This window comes from Hipposideros armiger, unplaced genomic scaffold (genome assembly GCF_001890085.2).
Source record: "Hipposideros armiger isolate ML-2016 unplaced genomic scaffold, ASM189008v1 scaffold_132, whole genome shotgun sequence".
Classification (NCBI taxonomy): Eukaryota; Metazoa; Chordata; class Mammalia; order Chiroptera; family Hipposideridae; genus Hipposideros; species Hipposideros armiger.
Window position 1 is genome coordinate 2,053,841 of NW_017731482.1, and position 20,857 is coordinate 2,074,697.

The window sequence follows — 20,857 nt, forward strand, 5'->3', positions numbered from 1 at the left end:
ACACACACATACACATACATATATATGTATATGCATGCATGTATAATTTTTTAAATCTGTTTTAGGTCACAACGATAACCCCAACCTCCAACCCCATCATTGGTGTCCTCTTGTCCACTCAAAACAACCGCTGCCTCTCAGCCCCTGACTTAACTGTTGAAAAGCGCCTGCCCTTCAGCTCCCTTTCATCCTTGGCCTCCCTGCATAAGCCGGAGCGCTCCATCAGTCCAGAGAGCAATGACAGCATCTCCGAAGAACTCAACCATTTCAAGCCCATTGTCTGCTCACCATGTACTCCTCCCAAGAGACTCCCTGATGGCCGCGTGCTAAGTCCCCTCATCATCAAATCAACGCCCCGCAACCTAAACAGAAGCCTGCAGAAGCAGACTTCTTATGAGGCCAGTCCTCGGATCCTCAAAAAGTGGGAACAGATCTTTCAGGAGCGGCAGATCAAAAAAACCCTTTCGAAAGCCACTCTCACCTCCCTGGCTCCAGAAACAGGGGAAGACTTAGTGGTCTCTGAAGTTATCCATTCTAGCAAAGAGAAGCCACTTCCGGCTTTAAATACAAGACTGTCCAGTGGGCATGTACTCTCTGAGTACACTGGACCCACCCCCGCTGACCTTGATTATTTCCCCTCTGTTAGCCAAACGAAAGCAGAACAGGGCAGTGATAGTAAAAGGAGCACTGAGATCCCACCGGAAACCTGCTGTTCTTCAGAACCCAGAGTGGGAGCCAGTGGAAAATCTTTGGAGAAAGAGCAGTTTGAAGGGTCAGGGTCAACCCCAGATGCCAAGTTAGACAAAACCTGTATAAGCACAGCTATGAATATCTCGACAGTTAATTCAGTGGTACCCAAAAACAGTGTTTTGAGTGGGGTCCTCAAAACAAAGAAGCAGCTGAAGACAGCAAATCACTTTGATCTGCCTAATGGGGTTCTGGCAGACAGCCTGGGTGAGGAACCGCCGCCTTCCTTGCGTCGGGGCCGGAAAAGACACTGTAAGACCAAGCACTTGGAACAAAATGGCTCCCTTAAGAAACTGCGACAAAGCGGCGGTGAGGTGGGTCTGGCTCCAGCAGACCCAGCGCTGCGGGAGATGGAGCAGAAGCTGCAGCAGGAGGAAGAGGACCGGCGGCTGGCCCTGCAGCTGCAGCGCATGTTTGACAATGAGAGGCGGACTGTGAGTCGGAGGAAAGGAAGCGTGGATCAGTACCGCTTACGGTCCAGCAGCATGGCCGGGGCCAAGTAGCACCCAATGAATAGTGTTACCTATTTTTAAGATGTCTTTGGGCTTGATCACTTATCCTGAAGAGCTGAGTGTTCTCACTTTGGGTTTCTTGTAATGGCAAAACACTGTCTCATGTGGCTCTGAGAGATTCCAGGGCCTTTGTGGCCTGTATCCAAGGAAACTGCGCCTCTGCCTCCCTGGGACCCAGGCCAGGAGCACTTCCCACCCTCTAAGTGACCCATGCCCCAGGGCTTCTGGGCCAAACCTGGCAGCACCCACTTGGAACGAGACTCAGGAGCACAATGGCCAGAGTTAGAAATGGTAGCGGAAAGAGGGGATGGATACCTTCTCAAACTGATAGGCTTCCTGACTTCTTTCAACAGGGTTTTTTTTTTTAAATCAGCCTTGCAGATAAAAATTAGTTTCATTTTTTTCAAAGAAGCAGACCAGTGTAGTTCTCTGGCAAATCCAAAACCATTTTGTTCCCCTTTTTCCTTACCCTTGCCACAAGTAAATATATCTAATGAAATCAGTTGAGTTTATGCTTCTACAAAAGTTAACTTACATTCCCTGTTTAAAAAATAACATTTGATTAATGCAAGTCGACAGACCATATTCACAGCCGTTGCTTAATTTGGTCTTCCCAGAAGACGTAAGATGTACATGGGATTAGCCCTGTTTTTAGATGAGGAAACTGCAGTGCAGATGTTTAGATTTTCTCAAGTGCTGAGTGGCACAGCCCAAACTGACTGCCAGGTCTCCCAGCAACAAATCCCACAGGTGTTCCACACTGACAGGTTCCCGTAATGAACTGCAACCCAAGGTGTGCCAGCAGAGCCTCGGGAACACCGACTAGGCGTTGAGAACCCATTGTGCAGAATCCACGTGCAAATAGTTGAGATGGACTGGAAGTAGAGACATATACTGTATGTTTATCACCACCCCCACAGTTTACAGCCTCCTGTTTTCCTAGGGATTTCACCCTGTGAGGTAAAGGACAGTTGGAAGTCATTATTATTCTCCACATGGCCAAGGGTTATCTGCAATGTTGATCTAAAATCCAAAAATTTTGCCCAGAAGTCAGGTAAGAACAGTGCTGAAACTCCATACTATGGAAACAAGGTATCTAGCTGGATGCAGCTGGTCAATTCAGTCCCATGGCCCTTTGGGGTTTATTTTCCTTAGCAGCTGACACCATGTGTCTTTGCACCCCTGGTGGTGCTTGGTGCTTCTGCCCATCTGGGCTCATTGAGAATAGGGATTAAGGTTTGATTACCGGGAATCTCAGATGGGCTGGCATTCCCTGTGCATGTATGAACTGTTACTATAAAGTCCTGTGACTGGCAATTTAACAAACCTTTCAGAGCTTATATATGTCCCACTGTATGTTGTTCCCCTTGAGTGGCCCCCAGCAGGTGAAACTGCATAGTTTTTCCAATGATGTTGCTGTTGGTGAAAACATTTCCGGAACTGCCCTCAAAGTCTAGAAACAGACTCTTAAAATGTTAGAACTGGAAGGGACCCTAACGGTCACCAATTCCAACTTCTTCCTCTTATTAAGGCAGAAACGGAGATCCAGAACAATGACTCAGTAACCAAGGTCACTAGGGATTGACTCACCTTCTTTTGCTTCTTCTCAGGAGACTTGCCTCCCTTCTCTGAGCAAATCTTTAATCTTTGGGGGTTCTAGGAGAATTTAGGTTTGAAACTAGTCAGAAGCTATGTGAAGCCTCTGGAAGAGAAGGTGGGTTACTAAGAGGGTTTGGAGTCATAAATGAGGTGCAGCTATGAAGTAGTCAGAGCCATTTTTTTCTGCAGCTCATAAACAGTTCCCAGAGAGAAGTTGCAGAGATGTCTTAAGCATTTCTGAGATACCTGGATCTGAGATATGTGGAACCTCCTTAGTGACTACTTTGGTGGGGAGTGTCACTCACCTGAATGTGTGTATTCTGTGTTCTCTGTGTCTGTGTGTGCACACGTGCAGATGTATGTTTGAAAACCATACATCAGTCTCCTTACTTCATATTCGCACCACTTCAGTTCTATGTCCTACCAGCAAAGGCTGCTGGAGGGTGTATTGGTGCCCAAGATAGAAGAGTTGGCACCGGTCTGCAGAGGACAGAGAGGGTGACTTATAAATGCCCTTAGAGAAAACATCAGTTACTGCCATTTCATACTTTTACTTTTCGATCTTACTAAATAGTATTGGGAGGTTGGTCTCAGCGGTGGTAGCAAAGACACTTATTTTTCCACTTGCCACCTTTTTCTATAGCTCCAATAATCTGGAAAAAACACTTTTCAGTTGGAACTGATTTTTGTTTTTGGAAAAAAAAGATAAATATTTTTAATAGAAAAGATATATATTTTAAATATTTCCCCCAAAATGATACTTTCATTTTAAGAAATTGCATAGCAGTAGCAACAAGTTTTAGCTTCAGGTGCAGAGTGAAAAGCTGCTTCTTACTAAAGCGAGTATTCCACACTTTGTATCCAGCTTACTGACTTTCCCCCTTGCACCTGCTGTGGTGCCTACAATGGGCATTGACAGTTGTTCTCCAAACATTCAGCTGAGCAGTAGTCCTTCAAACCTAGGCAAAGCAGTTTAGCTTAAAGAGGAGGAGGCTGATTCTTTAACCTGCTTGGCTTTGGAGGAGGAAAAAACCCACTAAGGTATTATCTGTATTTTAAGATGCTTCTTCCCATACTTAACTAAAACCCGAACACTTTTTCTTTCTGAAAAATCTCTCTCTCGTCACTTGATTGTGAAGTTGGTCACACATGGAGTTGTTGACATGAATTCTTTGGAGAAAAGGAGAAAAGGAAGGAAAATAGAATGATGGGGAGGGTTTCTGAGCTAGAATGAGAGACACACTATTTAACAAAACAAACATATTTCTCACAGATCATTGGACCCCCGATTCACATACAAATTTCCCAAGTTCTACTAACTCTGCTCCTTGTGTGTATGCATTCCTTGTTTTTTCTTATTAAAGGAGAAGTTATGAGAGGTTGGAGGATGGAGGTCATTCTGATGGGAAATCTAAGAAATGTAGTGCCCTGAGAGAGGGGCTCTCAGCCCTTTCCCAAAGGGTGGGAAGACACTGGGGGAATGTGTTCCTGACTCCGCTGATTGTATCTGCGGGAAGAAGTCACCTGGGCCTGTTGGGTTGGTGTCAAATCAGGGGAGTATGTATGCAGCCCCTGGCCCTTTTCATATAATTGCCTCTTTTTATAAGGTTAATTCTTCTTGGCTGAGGCTTCCCAGGAAAATCTTTTGTAAATGGCTTTTAATTTAATTTTTAAATTTCTGCCTGGAGGGAGCACCAGTGATGAATGCCTTCTCCTTCTCTGTGTGTTTTGTTCATTTTCCCTAAAAGAAAAATGCCCTTAAGAGATTAAAGCTGCTTAATTAATTGCTGTATGATTACAAACTGACAAACTGACTAAAGTGGGAAGCTGCCACTGTGCTTGACTGGTGAAGCTGATGACCGAAGGCTGTGCTGTTCGTCCTTTCCGTTCCGTGTGACAGACATTTCCTGAGCCTCGAACTCGTGCCAACCTTATGCTGGGTCATGGAGATACGGAGATGGAAAGGACAGTCCCGCTCTTGTGGAGCTCAATGTCCAATGGAATGTATTTGAATGTATATGTGGCTGGAGAGTTTGTTCATGGTCTTATGAAAGGCCACTTAGCAATGATCTTGGATGGTCCCATTCAAGTTGTTGTCCAGCACCAAGCAGGCTGCCTTGAACATGTCAGATATCCCTGTCAGTGTTGTGAATTTGAGTGCAACGCTGCTTTCCATTTCCTAAGCAAGTTTAGGAGAATGGATTTTCTCAAACTCCAGTGGTTATAATAAGATCTCTTCAGGAGCTGCTTTTAGCATAAGCCCCAAGAAATGAGGCAGGTTGTGGATCACTGATATGGTCAGAGGAGGCCCACATCTCAGCTGTGCAGCCTCCTAACTGCTTCCTCAAGCAGACCTCAACTGGGCTGCAGCAACTTGGGATTTGTTTCCTTTTTCCTGCCCGGCCTCTCATTGAGATGGAAGGCCAGCAGGAGAGGAAGGAAAGAAAAACTGAAGGCTGGATCATAATTATAAACTTATATAGCTGGAACAGGCATGGAAATCATCTAAGTCAAATTCTCCCCCTTGCTGCCCTTCTTTTTTAAGAAATTAGGAACTTGATGTTCAGTGCCCTGTGCCCTATTTTTTACTATAGTTTTCTAGGGTCTGAACAAATAGTCCTTTAAGTAGCGCGCGCACACACACACACACACACACACACAATTTAATAATGAGGGGACACCCAAATGATTTAGGAGGCCCTTTGTTTCAACAGTTTTTCTTCCTGATTTTTTTCGATTAGAATTAAAATGTACCAATATCCCCTGAATACACACCCAAGTAGGGGAAACCCCCACAGCGTGCGCAATGTGACTGTGGAATCTTGGGAAGTGATATATTTTAATTGGAACAGTCATTTTAGCTACCAAGTGTTAAAACTCAGCCAGCCCTTCATTTTTCTTTGAAAATCAAGAACTCCTTAGGGGCTTAAATCTTTCTCGGCCAGCCTTTTCCTTCAACCCATAGAGTGGTCTTTTGGCCTGGTTTTTAGAAGTGAATATAGTTGCTTATAAATTCTTGGGACTCAATGAGAAAGGAGGTCTGCTATTCAGAGGCTGCTGAATAGATTTTCCTCCAAAGATTTTCTTCCAAAGATGATCCAGAAATGAATCTTTACACATGCTTATTATCCACTGTAACTTGCTGAAGATGGTTCTACAGAGAAAGAAACTTAAGAGATATACAGAGGTCACCAGTTTAGAGATTGGTTAAATTGGATGAAGGAAAAGTGCCAAGACTGTATGTGCACATTGTTCTATGTATTATCAGTATTTTTTTTTCTCCTAAGAAAAATATTTACACACTTTGCTTTGTGAGTAAATGCTTCCTTAATGTCTTGTAAGTGTGGGAGGCAAGCCCAGACTTGGAGCAGGTTCCCTCTCTCTACCTTTTCTGGAGTCTTAAATCAAGAACTAGTTGGGACAAAGCCAAGGTGAGGCCAGGCTTGCTCATCCTCCTTTCCTCTAAGTGGTAAAAACAGGGAATGCATTCCTCAACGATGAAGCTGTTGGAGCTCAAGAGGAGCCTTTGGGTCCTGGCTCCAGATGGCAGCTTGTCAGGTTCTCCCCTGCTGGCCCTGCCCACCCTCCAAGCTGTGCCACCAGTGCGAGCATGGGTTCCCCCTCAGTGGGTTTAACCCTGAGCCTCCAGCAGAACGAACACTTACAAAGTCCTAATGAGAGAATGGATAACTATGCAAGCAAAGAATGGTTATCTTAAATGCCAACTAAGGGATTTGGGGGATGGGTGCTTGATGTGCTGTTTACTCTCAATTCTCTCTATATACAAACAGTTGTTTGTAGGGCCTTTTCCCCTCCCACCTAGAAATAGCAAACGGGTTATATATTGGTTTTATTCAACCAGTTAGAATTGGAGAAGGGGCCTGGATCCTTGTTGACTGCCACTGTTGGCCACCTTTGCTTAGACTCATCATGAGCATTTTGACAAAGAGGACTCAGAACAGGGCATGCCCTGTCAGGGATGCTTTTAAAAAGGAAATGGCATGAAATCAAATGGGATGATGTGTTTGTACAAATAGTACCAAAGTGCATTCTTCAATATGTGTTTACCTGCTTGAAGAGAGGCCCAAGTTGAGAATACGGTAAAGCAAACTCATGAAAGTGCTTGTTCTGTTTCTAGTCAAAGTCTTATCCCTGGAGAGTAATCTCAGGCAAATCTGGGCTGAGCTTAGACTCTGTGTGTTTGGTATTTGATGCTGTCTTTGCTCTGGGAGATGCCCCGTGTCAAAATGTCTTGCTTTGGCATTCAGAATGATGGGAGAAATTAGGTGGGATGGGGTTTCTTTCCCTAGTGTACAACTATGTCTTTTGAGTTCTAAGTTATTTCCAGTTTACAACTGTTCTAGTCAACCATTCTTCTAATGGCGGCATCAAGAAAGTTTTGAGTAAAGAACAAATGTACAGGATGACATTGTCCTTGCACATTAGGGCTGTACGCAGAACATCTGATGTTTAAAAATACCTTCTTTGGAACCATTGCTCAGGAACTCATCAAAATCCCCTTGGTGTCAGTTTCTCATCTAACAGAGAACAAATGTAAACATGTAAAACTAATTTGAAGGACTGATATGAGTCCATGCCATACATGGTAAACCAGCACTTCAGGGACCTTTGAAATCATCTGACCCAATCTCTTCCAAAGGAGGGCTGTTAAAATGATTTGCAAGAATCAGAGCACCTAGTCAGATATATAAGAACAGAATTTGATTGTCTCTTGGCCTGGAAAGTAACAGAAAATGCTCTACATACCACACGTTAATTCCCTTATAATCCTGTGAAGTGAAAGGGGTGGCCCTCACTCACAGATGGGAAACTGGCCCTAACAGCCTGAAGCTGGGTCCTCTGACTCCAAAGCCACTGATTGCTTTTTCTGCTGCCCTGGCTCAAATCAGCCTCAGGGTGGTGCCATCTTCCTCCACCGGCCTTGGCTACCAGGAGTTCCAGTTGCTTCCTGGATTGGCTTTTCTCCCAGAGTGGGCCTGACAGGGCCGGAGAGATCAATCAGTCTTACCTCTGCACCCACTGTGGAGGTGGGAGGTTATGGGAGGCAGCAAGAGTTGTGAGGCACATCTGCATTTAAATCAGTGCTGTGGCCACATCCTGCTCTCCCTGGGCGCTCGCTGGTACCTTTTGGATAAATGACTAGGAAAACAGATTCAGGCTTTGGAAAAATTGGTGGTGAGAGAAACTACTGCTAATGGTTTGCTCTTGTTAGAAGATTGGAGCAGGCTCAGAAGAGTGTGGCAGCCGGCTTTCCATCTGCTTATGGGGAAGGAAGGGGGCTCTGGGTGAGAGCCAGCCCAGGGAGATGAAGCGTCTAAGGCAGATCAGATGTGCTGGGGAGAGTGAGTGACTGTCCTGGCAACAGGAAGGGTGGGTACCACCCAAAGGCCTGATTAGTTATGAATTCTGGTTCATTTGACAAACTGAGTCAGGCTTTACTCACTAAGATGAGTACTAGGTCATATCTCTTCAAAAGCACAAAACTTGAAACCAAGCAACTGTTTTTAATACCCAAAGGACCCACGGAGATCAAAAGCCCCATTGATGCTACTGGTACGGTTAAATGAGCTGCCCTATATCATACAGCAAATAAGAGAGAGGGTTAAAAGTTGAGCCCCGGCAATGTGACTCAGTGTGGATTACTCCTGAGATAGAAACGAGTTGGACACAACAGGTAAATGAGATGCAACAGTTAACCTGTATGGGAGGATGGGAGTGAACAGCCTGATACCCCACCTTAAAACAGCAGGCAGGTTGGAGTTCTGTTTCTTCTTGGTCCCAATATTTTAAGGGAATGCCAAGGCAGTGCCTTTGGGAGCATGCCCAGCACTGGCTTCTAGTCGCCTTAGCCATAGCTGTGTATAATCCTCTTAAAATAGTGGGCTTGAGCTATTCCCCATTATGCCTACACATTCACTGAATCTTATTGAGTGCTTCCTGGACCCAGGCCCTGGGCTGAGCAGGGGTATTATTTCTTGGTACAATGCAGGGTGATGCCCAATGAGGTCAGACTGGGTCACAAAAAAGGAAAGCCCAGGTCAGTCTGAGAGGGGAGTTCAAGGACATACCTGAGCTGAGGCTGAAAGAATAAGAAACATCAGCTCCTATGTGGTTTAACCTAGGTCTTCTGAGATGAGTTGCAGAGCCACTGCATAGCCTTCTAGTGGCTTCTTTCCTGGAAGGTCTACACTGACATGATTTGGTTCCGCGTGAGGGAAAAGGGGCCAGCTCTACACCCTGCAAACAGCCTCCAACATGGAGAAGCCGATTATCAGGAATGTGGAGTGATCCTGGCAGCCTGGAACTCCAGGCTTGAGACTATGACAATGAAATGTAAAAAATCGTGCATCAGCTATCAAAGGTCAATTTCAAGTATAAAAAAGGGAAAGCAGTTCTGATATTAATAGTCTGCTAATAAAGGGTTAATAAAAGCCAAAGGGATTTTAAGAGCAAGTAAAAGGCAAATAAAATGTGCGGCTGTATAAAAATGTCCCATCCAGAGAAGGGAGTGGGCAATGCTGCTGTGTGCTGCGTTGGACACAGCTGGAGTCCTGCATCTAGGTATCCTGAGTAAAGGGAAAACCCCAGAACTTAGCAAGTCTAGGAGAGGCAATCAGTTTATTCAGATGGTATCCTGTGTGGAATAAGTGAGAAAGTGTCCTGGATAAGGATAGCCTCTTCAGGATGTTTTCCCATCAGTGAAGGGTTGGCCTGGCTGGGCAGAAAGAGATACACTCTTGACCAAAAAGCAGAGCTAGGACTATCGAGTGACTTAGGCGGACAGCTTAGCCCTCTGGCTAACAAAGGAGGGGACAGCCCTTGGAGGGAATGAGTCGCCTGGCACTAGATGTGCAAGCAGGAGCTTAGTGGTCTGTTGTGGAGTTTGCTAGGTGCTCCCTGCGCCTTGAGAGGCTGGGATAGGATGTTCCCAGGAGCCTCTTGGGCCTGAGAGCCTATGGTTTGATAGTGTTTTGTTTCTGGCTGAAGGGAACAGTCCACTTCTCCAGAACTGGAACCTAGCGAGGTTTACAATATGAAAGTTGGAGTGGATTCTCCTTCCTGAAAGGGAAAGGTGGTTTGGCGCCCCAGGAGATCCAGTGAGTCCGCAATATGTCCCTGCACTGGAGCGCTGCTGTGGGTCACATCATTGCCTATACCTGTCCAGGTGCCTGCGTGAATGAGCGAGATATGACTGTAAGTTGATGTGTGTATCTGTATGTGAATGTGTCTGGTATGGTAAATATTTAACTGGCCACGTGTGTTGAGACTGTGGTTGAGTATGATAGTATGCAAAGATTGTGCCCTAAGAGTCTCACACTCAAAATACAGCATATTCCCCATGCTTCTTTCGGTTAGCTCTGTGGCTACAAGACTTTCTATAATCACCTTAATTACCACTTAGTTGTGGGAGTTTGTGTCTTTCTGAGGATCCTTAATCCTTGTGCCACTGCTTCCTGGACCCTGGGAACTGCAGACCGGCTCTCCAGGTGAGAATTGTAGGCATCCCCAGGAGAGCAGCCTTAGGTGCTAGGGTTGCCCAGGTGACTAGGTCATACGCAGCATCCGTCTCTGGAATTCAGCCCATGGCCTGCCCCAGGTCCTCTTTAGCGGGTGCTGACTACTAGGCACACACAAGAATGGGGTAACCCCACAGGCTGCCTTGGCCATGACTAGTTTACTTACTGTGAGCCCAGGCTGACCTTGCACAGCCCTAGGGTCCGTTTTAGCGCCACATGTCTGCATATGGGGCTTCAGTTTGTGTTGATTAGAGGACCTAGTAAGCCCTGTCCTCAGCTTATCCCAACTTCTTGGCCATGGCTATCTGATAAGGGAATTCCCAATCCTCTCTTCCCCTTTCCCATATTTGCCCTCACAATGGAAAAAGCTGCCCAAAGAAAAAACACCCTTTCTGGAGTTTGATGGCCTCAATTTTGCCACCGCCTTCCAGCACACACACACTTCATTGGCCGTGAGCGAGTCAGTTATGGCCTCTGAGCCTTAGATTCTGGGCCACCCTGTTTTCTATCCTAGCACTCCACACAGCTCTGTTGGACACGTGTGGCTCAGGCAGGTCCACAGCACTCTAGGGATGGCATCAACCCGGGATCTTTCCGCAGTGTGACGGCCTGGCCCAGATTCCAAGAAAGAACAGTAGGCTACCCTGCTCTCTGCACCCACTCTTTATTGCTGCTGGGCCAGGCGCTGGACCCTACAGGGCCTGGAGAGGAGAGGTCCTGACAAACTCCCTATTCTGCGGCCAGCCAGCAAGGCTGAGCTGAGCTCCGAGGTCCACACCCAGCCCAGCCGCCCCAAGGCGCCGCCATCAAGGGTGAGCGGTCGAGGGTGCGGAACCCTTGGGGAAGCGTGGGGCGCAGGCCCGGCGGCGCACATGGCCCTGTAACGCAGCTCTAGCCTGTCGAATCACTGGCCGTGGGCTCCTGGCAGAACTCATCCATGAACTGGAGGAAGCGGCAAAGCTTAGGCTGGCCCTCGCTCAGGGCCGGGCGGGCAGGGGGCGGCGCTGTGGCCCCGAACACTGTCCGCAGCGAGCAGCGCACCAGCTGACGGTAGCGCGCCTGAAACTCCTTCAGCAGCCGCTTGGCCTCCAGGTACTGCTTCTGGTTCACCAGCCGCCGCTCCTGGCGCAGGACAGCTCCTGCAGGGAGAGCAGCCAGGAGGGGCAGCACGCTTGCTCTAGGTCTCCCCCAGCCCAAAGCAGCGGGAGCTGGATCCAGAGCCCCCAGAAAGTGGGATGGGGTGGGAGAAGGATGGTCAGGGGACTGAAAAATAGCCTCTCCAGCTTGGGGCATTAGGAAGCCAGCAGTGTCCCCTCCTGACTCTATCTCAAGCCTTAGTTTCAGTCTGTAACATGCTGAGTGTGACTTCAGGCAACTCCCTGCCTCCCTCAGGCCTCAGTTTCTCCATCTGCACATGGGAAGGGCTGGGACAGATGCTCCCTAAAAGCCCTCCCTGCTCTGAGACAAGCCCTTTCCCTTATCCCAGCAGATGAGGAAGCTTCTAGATCGCAGGTCCTGGCAGCTGAGGACTGGGGGCCAGAGCCATACCTAGTGGAGCCTCTGTAATGTTCTGGGGGTCCCGCATGCGAATGAGGATGTCATCCAGCAGCTGGGCCCGAGTCTTCCGTGGGGGCGGAACAGGGATCCTCTGGGCGTGACAAGGTAAGAGAGGAGAGTGTTATTCCAGTCTGATGCTCAGACTGTCCTGGCCTCCCCTCATACAGTCACAGCCGCAGGCAGGGGAGCAATTGGGGGTCCTGGGAGAGCATGGCCCTTAGAAGGCCCCATGGTGACAGCCACCTCTGTACACTCAGTGAGGTGCAGTTTTACCCGTTTCTCCTTGGGAGCGTAGTATTTCTGAAGAGCGTCCCGCTTGGGTTTGGATGAGTGGACCAGGAGTGGGTGCTTGAGCATGTGCTGCAGGGCCTGTGTGTTCTTCTGGATCCCTAGGGCAGCAAGGCGAGGTGCAGTCCAGACACTGCCCCCTCCTCGGTGCCCCCCCCCAGTTCCTTCATTCCCCATCTCATAGCCGCCCTGGATAAAAGGAGGAGAAGCCCCAAGAGGAGAAACACTGTTCCCACATCTCTCCCTGATCTGTTGCAGTGTCCATCATTCATTCAGTGACTCCTGGTCCCCTATAAGCACAGATCCTAACAGGAAAACAGCACTGGAGTGCGGGGAGGGGGTGATCCCATAGGTTATTGTAACCCCATTAACCTCCGGGGGGTTACACTGCAGGGACTGATGCCTTAGCACAGCTGAGCGCCAGTTCCTTTGAAAGTACCAATACTATTCACACATCAGTCTGAAATAAGGGGCTCAGAGAGGGCGCTGCCTCCCTTGCCTCAAACCAGATAGGGAGGATTTGGGATGTTCAGTTTGGGGTTTAATCGGGCTGGTGAGGAGTTCAGGAATCTGGCCAGTCTGCACATTTGTTCATCAAATGCTTCCTAGAGAGGCTTTTCCAGCCGGAGCTAGGCCCAGACTGGCTGGAATCTCTGAATAGCTGTAGCTCCCCAAAGCCAATTTTGCCCCAGGCCAGGGGTCCTGACATGTAGGGCTCCAAACCAGGACACCTGCAGGGGCCTTTGACAGACACTGAGATAGAAGACAGCACTCTGGCCTGGAAACGGGGCTTGGCACCAGCCATGGCTTTGCCCTGGCTTGGTCTGGGCCGTGGAGCGGGCCCCCTGCCTCGGAGCCACTCTCCTCACATACCCTTCGGCTCAGCGAAGGCTGGATCAGGCTTGGCTGTCAGCAGCTCCTCGTAGCCGTGGTACTTGCTGGGGAGTGAAGCAGGTGGAGGCTTCTTCTGGGTCCTCTTTGCCTTTCTGGGTGCTGGGGATGGGGGTACCCTTTGGTCTTTCTCCACCTCGGAATCATCCCTCTGGAGAACGGAGTAAGGCAGCCCACTCACCTGTGCTCAGGAAGAAAAATACATTCATTCATTCCATTAACACTTCTGAGCATCAGCTCCATGTGCATCCCTGCGCTGGGCCCTGTTAAGGGCAAGAACCAAGACTGGGGTGGGAGAAGGCAGACATGAACATAGACAATGACCGTACGCCTCGACAAATGCTGTAACAGAAGGGAGCATGAGGGTTCTGGGTGAGCCCACAGGAAGCCCTAACCCAGCCCGGGGTGCCAGGGAGCTTCCTGGAGGAGGAAGTGATGCCTTAGCCTGAGCTAAGTCTTGAACAACCAGGATAGCCATCCCAGCAACTGGTGGGGGGAGGAGCGGGCTGCAAGTGATGAGAAAGGAGGACTGTTGCAAGCAACGGATAGCATGACACTATTATATACAAAGGGTGCTAAAAAAATGTATATACATTTTAAGAAAGGGAAAAACTATTAAAATTGTAATACTCAATATATACCGATAAAAAAGATGAATGCAAGTCATGTGTATACATTTTTTTGGCAGCCCTGGTATTATAGCAAGGCACACAGGTAAGACACAGCAAGGGAAATTTAACACTGGGATAGCTGGAGTGCACCGAGAAGAGACAGGCGGCTGGAGCAATGATCAGGGTCCAGGTCAGCAAGGACCTTTAAATTCCAAGCTGAGGGTGTTTGTTTTGTTTTTATTTTCTTCATCCTCACTGTGATGGAATGGCAAGCTGTGGGGGAAAGGGGTGCATGAACATTGTCTGAATTAGCCTACCCCAATTGGCTTTATAAGAAACATCTTTATGAAACCTATGTTTCATGTAGGGATGTAGTTAGACTCACTATTAAACTTTATGGCTGACTAAAAAGACCTATAACAAGTAGAGATTGAATCAGCAATTTAAAAGCTTCCCACAAAGAAAAGCCAAGGACCAGATGGCTACAGTAGTGAATTCTACCAAACGTTTAAAGAAGAATAAACGCCAATCCTTCGCAAACTCTTCCAAAAATTAGAAGAAGGAACACTCCCAACTCGTACTCTGAGGTAAGTATTACTCTGAAACCAAAACTAAGGAAAGACTTCACAAGAAAGGAAAACTACAGGTCCATATCCCTGTGAATATAAACACAAAAATCCTAAAAAAAAAAAAATTACTAGCAAACTGAATCAGCAACATATAAAAAGGATAATATGCCATGACCAAGGGGGATTTATCCCAGGTAGGCAAGGTTAGTTTAATACCTGAAAAACAAGTAACGTAATCTATCATATCAATAGATAAAGGCCACAAACCACATGATCATCTCAATAGACACAGAAAAATATTTGGCAAAATCTAACACCCCTTCATGATAAACCACTCAACAAGCTAGGAATAGAAAAAATTTCCTCAACCTGATAAAGGACATTTACGAAAACCCCACAACTAACATAATTAATGGTGAAAGACTAAAAGCTTTCCCGCTAAGATCAGGCATAAGATGATGATGTCTGCTCTTGCCACTTCTACTCAACATTGCACTGGAGGTTATACCCTGGGCAATTAGGCAAGGAAAAAAAATGATTTTTTCCCCAATTATGATGACTCGATTGATTGTATTGCTTTGGTTGCTAGGAAGCTCAGAATTGCATTTTGGTAATACGCCTCTATTATGAGAGCAGCAGCGCATGATGTGCATGTTTGAATGACTGAATTACCCTTGGACTTATTCTTTCCCTGTCCATATCTTCCTTTCATACAACTCTCTCAATTGTTTATTTTTTTATGGCTTATTTGGTTATGCTTTGCCTTATTCCAAAAAGGTTCTGTTATAGTTCACAAAGATGCTTTTACACTGTATGAATTTGTATGTCACTATAAGTCATCTGTGGAGTATGTAAGAGATGGATGGCTAGAGAGTCAGACATAAACGTGTGGACGGGTGACAACTTGGAAAGATCTGGCAGATTGGAGGGGCACGACTGGAGGTAGGGAAATCAGGGAGGGCAATGGTATGATAATACAAAGTTTAAGGGGGCCCTGCCAACTCTTCCAGCCTTGTTTCACTTTGCCTGCATGTCACCCTTCTGTTACACTGACACTGAACCACTCATGGTTCCTGCACGTACCTTTTAATTTCCTTCCTCTGTGTCCTGCTTCATGCTGTTCCCTCTGCCCAGAACGCCCTTGCTGCCCACATCTTCACATTGTTAACTCCTACTCAGCCTGCAAAGCTCATCTCATTTGAACCTCCTCCAGGAAGCCCTCCTGGTTTGGGGCAGAGGCATCCCCAGTCCCTCTAGGCTCCCAGCCCTGGGTTTTTCATTCTCAGCACTGACTGCAAGCATCATTCCTGTCCATCTCCCCATTAAGCTGAGGACATCTTGAGGACAGGACCATGTCTCATCCATCTGTGTTCCCAGGATCAGAGGCATCGCCAGAAGTGAGGTGACCTTAAGCAAACAGGCAGAGGCAGCAGCAACCCTTCCAAAAAACTGGTCAGAACCACACCCCAGCCAGACCCCAGGTGCTGTCTGCACCACAGGACCAAGACTTATCCCCATGGATCAGTGGATCTCCCAGAAGGGACCTGTAGGCCCTGCCAGGGTGCAGTGCTTGCTTCCAGCTGCCTACAGCAGCCCGGCCGTCTAAAGGCCATGCAGGAACCTGTGGGAACTCGGAACAAGTGGGCAGGAGCAGGTGGAGCCAGGCACCTGGGTCAAGAAGATGGACTCTGTGCTCTTGGCATCCTCATCTGACGGGCGCTCCGGGCTGAGGTGGCCAGCGGTGCCGCTCCGGTGGGATGTGGTCTCTTCACTATGCACAGTGGAGTCGGAGCAGATGGGAGGAAGTGGCACAAAGGTCCGGTGGGGCAGGGAAAGGCCCTCCAGGCTGTCGGTGGGCATCTCTACCTCCAGAGTAGTGTCTCTGGCAGCAGGCAGCATGTCAGCCAGCTCTGACTCTGGCATCTCCTTTGAGGGAGATTCGGTGGTCATAGGTAGGTGATGGAGAATCAGAGGCTGCTTTGGCACCTTCGGGACTTGGGTTTTCACCTGTCATGGGAGAAGGGCTGCTTTGCTTCCTGATCAGGATCTCTCCTCCTGGACCTCAGCAGCCTAAGGCCACTGGGTATCGTGCTCAGAGCACTGGGTGAGGACTCATAGGGGAAGGGAGGGAGCAAAGTCACACTCACTGGGCACCTATGATGTGCCCTGTGCATGACATATGTTCTTTCATACCTCAGAACTACCCAGTGAATAATTATCTTCATGTCATACAATAGATGAAGAAATGGGGAGGTAAAAGTCACTTGTCCAAGCCCACAGTTATTCAGTGGCAGAGACCGGACTATCTAACTCCGGTCCTGGGCTCCAGGCCTCATTCTGTACCCCTGACCATGTCACTCTGGCCCTCAGTAGCCTTATTCCTCTGATCAAGGTTTAAGACAGTGTCCTTTCCTCAGGGACTCATAGAGGGGGTGCGGGGGAGATGGTCCTGCATTTTCTGGAAGGCAGCAGCACTGGCCCCCCCGCCCCCATCCCTGTGCAGGAGGCTGATCCCTGCATCTTATATAAAGATCCATGAGGCAAATCTCTCTCAGGGTTCAGGACCAAAGGAATAACTTCTTTCCTGTGCAATTGCTCAGCCTCCTTAATTAGCAGAAGCCTGTCATCCTTCCTCCCTCCTCCTCTGCCATAGCTGCCAGGAGGGCGCCATGTGCTCAGCTGCCCTCAGCTGGGCTTAGTTCCTCCTCTCCTCCTTAGTTACAGGTGGGTTGGTTTTATTCTTTGTCAAAGGTATTTGGTCCACTTATACCTAGACTTTGACAGACAACATAGTGTCGTGGAAAGATCCCAAGCACTGTTGTTAGAGGAATGTGGGCTGGAATACAGTTCTGTCCTCTAAGCTTCTATCTCCTCTTAATGAAATGAGAGAATAGTCCCTGTCCTGCAATATTGCAGTTCTCCCAAATGAGATGATGGATGCAAATGTACCCAACAAACTAAATAGGGTAAAGGATGGCTGTTTTATAAACATTTCCTTTTTGAAAATATGTAAAACTTTAGTGTTTAGACTTGAAGCCTAGGGACCAAGAGTCTTTTTTCAGACAGAACCCATGCCGCAGTGTCCAAAACACCAAGGGTCACCATGTGCTGGCTGATGGGGAAGGGGTGACAGTTATTCCTCCCCCTCACAGGTCTGTGCTGGAGTGCCAGGGGGATGTCCTTTGTGTGTCCCACCACCACCTTGCCAGCCCCTTCCCTTGGGAAGGCTGGAATAACCGAATAGTCAGAGGTTGACAGTTCCTGGGCCCTGTGTCCCGGTGAACTGGATGGCCGAGCATTAAGGGCAGGCTGTTGTATCTGCCACCTGTGTTCTCACACACAGAGGGCTGCTTGGTTACACGTTGGATGGGTCTGGGCCTGCTCTGGCAGGTTCTCCATTTTCCTCCTGCTCTGTCCATGCAGGGGCCTGTGGGAGGGCCAGCAGCCTTTGTCCATGTAACTGATTGAGTGAAAGGCCCAGAGTCTGCTATGTCTATCCAGCCCATCTCTGGGGACATGTAGGCATCTCCAATCTAACTGGGGACATGCCGGCATCTCCAATTTAGCTAAAGGCCTAGCCACATTCTCTGTCCAGCCTGCACTGGAGCTTTGAGGGTATTTGGCTAGATTTACAAAACATTGGTTTGCTTCTCATTTCACTGCTGGCGTTTGTTTTTATATGCTTATCAGTCAGAGCCTTAGAGGTCCCCGGGGCCCAACACTAACTTTTAACAAGTTATTTCACTTTCCTGAGCCTGCATCCCTGTCTGTTGTGAGGCTGATGGAGCAGCAAGTACACGTGCATGCACTCAGTGAGTACTGGGCTCAGTGCTCTGTACACGGGAGAAGGACTGTGCACTCAGCACCCGGCTCGCTCTGATTCTGCCCCTCCCCAGGTGGCCGATGGGAAGGGAGGTAGCGGGGTCCTTAGAGGAGGCACAGAAAAGGGGAAAATGATGGAAACCCTTTGAATTTCTGTCTTTTTCTGGCTTTAAGTGCTGCTCTGGTCCTCTGAGGGCTCCAGACAAGAAAAACTTGGGCTGCGCAGAGGCAGGCTGTAGGGGGTTTGGGGGGTGGGTGGCAAGGGAAGAACTGCACTTAACTTCTGGTACCAGCAGTGCCCAGTCCAGCTTCTGGCTACAGAAGGGAGGAGCATTTCACAGAAATTTCTGAAATCCATCAGATGAAAGGAGGATTCAACTTAATTTATGGCGTCCCAGAAGGCAAGTCTGAGACACTGGCTGGGGAAGGTACAGAGGGAGCAGACTGTGCTCAACACAAGGAAATGCTCCCTAAGGTTCAGGCAGGAGATGTGTATTCTCGGCCTGACGCTGCTGTTCACGATCACCACAGGTGACTGTTACTGGCACTGGTATGGGCCTGGGGAGTTTCTAATGCAGTTTCCTATCTGTTGCTTCATCTAGTCAGCTCAGCAGCTCTGAGAGGTTTTAGAGTTGAGAAGCTGCAGCTCCGATAGTGAAAGTCTTGCCCAAGTTCAGGCAGCTATGAAAAGTGATGGAGCCAGGCTCATGCGGGGGTCTTCTGACTGATTTTTTTTTTTTAGCTGAGCCATCCTGCCACCTGTTGGCAGCTCAGCGGCTGCTCAGCTCGGGCTGGGAATTGAACCGCTGTTGCTCAGAGCTCAAACTCTTGAGCGAGCTCTTAACCAACTGAACCACTCGGCCGGCCCTTCTTCTGACTGATTTCTCCCCACATCTCCACAGCTCCTTCTCTGGGCCTCAGTTTCTCTGTACAGTTAGGGGGTCAGACTCCATGACCTCCCAGGCTCTCCTGCCTCTGCCTTTTGGGTTTCTCTGACGGACCGTCTCATCCCTCCTGGGCGTATCTGTATTAATAGAGCGATGAAAGGAGAAGACAGTGCTGCTACTACAAACCTACTGGGTGGGTTCCGGGCCTTGTGGGACAGTGCAGCTCTATCGCCAGCTTCGTCTACACGCATTCAAACAGGCTCCACTCCCTCTGGGATTGCAGGGGGGTCCTGCCTCGGAAGCCTTACCTTCCGCGAGTCCTTCCGAGACATCAAAATATGATGCTTAGCCTTCACTGTCTTCCTCCTAATTAAGTGGATCCCCAGCCGCTCCTGGAGGAAGCTTTTTAGCAGTGGAGGGACCCCTGGAGCCATGATGGGAAAATAAGATAACGATTAGCTAACATTTACTGGGGACTTACTAAGTGCCAGGCACTGTTCAAATTGCTGTACATATATTAACTTACTTAACTCTCACACTGACCCTAGGAGGTAGGTACCTATATTATTCCCATTTGATAGGTGAGGAAACCGAGGCACAGAGAGGCTAAGGAATTTGCACCAGCTAACAAAGATTATGTGGAGCAAGGATCAGAACTCCGCTGGTGTCACTCCAGGGCCCAGGATTCTAAAATGCCTTCAGCTGCCTCATTTGGACAGCAGGTTCCACGGCTGACACAGCACCCACTGTCTTCTGTGTGCTCTGGTAGGGTACAGCCCTGCACCCTGCCCCACCTGGGAAATGAGGTCACAACAGACCTGTTCCACAGAGCAGGTATCGCTTAAAGAGCTCATACAGGATTTAGATAATTCTGGATTCCATTCCTGGCTCCGCCTCTTTCTCACTGTGTGGCCTTAGGTAGGTCATGAACCTCCCTGATTCTCAGTGTCCCCCACTGTGCACAAGGACAATACGGCCCACTTCTCAGGGTTGTTGTCAGGATGAGCAGGTGTGGAGCAGCTGCTCGGCAGCATCTGTTGTTTTCACCATCCCCTTTGTCCACCCAGGACACAGAGCCAAGCCCTGGGCTTGGCACTGGTGAGGTGGGGATGAGGGTGCCCATGCTGCTTCCTGGGCACTGGGCTGGGGCGGGGGCAGCTTTGTAGGCACCCTACCTCGCGTGTGGGCCACCAGAGGGTTGTTATGAAAAACGAGCTCAGCGAGAGATGGGAAGAGAGCTACCGGCAGGATGGCATCTTCCTTTGCAATCTGGAAGGCATTCAGGAAGAATAAGTTCAACACGACCCCCCACCTCTGCCCAAGTGTGGCCAGGACCACAATGTGCTTGGGCTGTGTGCTTGCGAGGAGGAGCGGTGTGGGGCTGGGGGAATGCTGCTGTGGACAGCACTCACTCCTGGACAGCGCCTTATCCCTGCAGTTTCACCTGCTCACTCCAGAACACCCTGCCCCTCTTGTCCGAACTTCCACCATCACTGTTTCATGTTTCAAAGTTAAGAATTTTTCTCCCTTCTCCACACTGGTTGCAGAGCCTAGACCAAGTATTGAGGATGTTGGTGACAGGATAATAATAACAAAAACAATATAGCACTCGACTCACAAGGAGTCTGCAAGGTAGGGAGGACACTGACTTCAAGATACACTTTGTCTGACATTTCTCCTTCCTCAATGCAACCTCTGACACCCTGTCAGTCTGTCAACAGCACTCCTGATGGTCTCTTTCCCTGAGGTCTGTCCTGGGCACTGATCTGGGAGGGATAGGAGGTCAGGGAACCCACTCATCTAGGGGATGAGCAGAGCCCACGGTAAGGGAGGACT

General features: G+C 48.6%; 2 protein-coding genes across 2 annotated transcripts in view; one reads left to right on the forward strand and one right to left on the reverse strand.

Moving 5' to 3' along the window:
• RNF169 (ring finger protein 169) overlaps nt 1-10,400 on the forward strand; it is a 90,529-nt gene extending 80,129 nt beyond the window's left edge. The window contains exon 7 of the mRNA XM_019649329.1: nt 66-10,400. Coding sequence (XP_019504874.1) covers nt 66-1,250 — 1,185 coding nt within the window. The 3' untranslated portion in view covers nt 1,251-10,400. The remainder of the gene's footprint in view (nt 1-65) is intronic.
• Nucleotides 10,393-20,857, reverse strand: part of XRRA1 (X-ray radiation resistance associated 1) — a 54,982-nt gene continuing 44,517 nt past the window's right edge. The window contains exons 11-16 of the mRNA XM_019649361.1: nt 19,330-19,445; nt 15,981-16,319; nt 13,115-13,313; nt 12,227-12,342; nt 11,945-12,044; nt 10,393-11,535 (exon numbers count right to left, since the gene is read on the reverse strand). Coding sequence (XP_019504906.1) covers nt 11,288-11,535; nt 11,945-12,044; nt 12,227-12,342; nt 13,115-13,313; nt 15,981-16,319; nt 19,330-19,445 — 1,118 coding nt within the window. The 3' untranslated portion in view covers nt 10,393-11,287. The remainder of the gene's footprint in view (nt 11,536-11,944; nt 12,045-12,226; nt 12,343-13,114; nt 13,314-15,980; nt 16,320-19,329; nt 19,446-20,857) is intronic.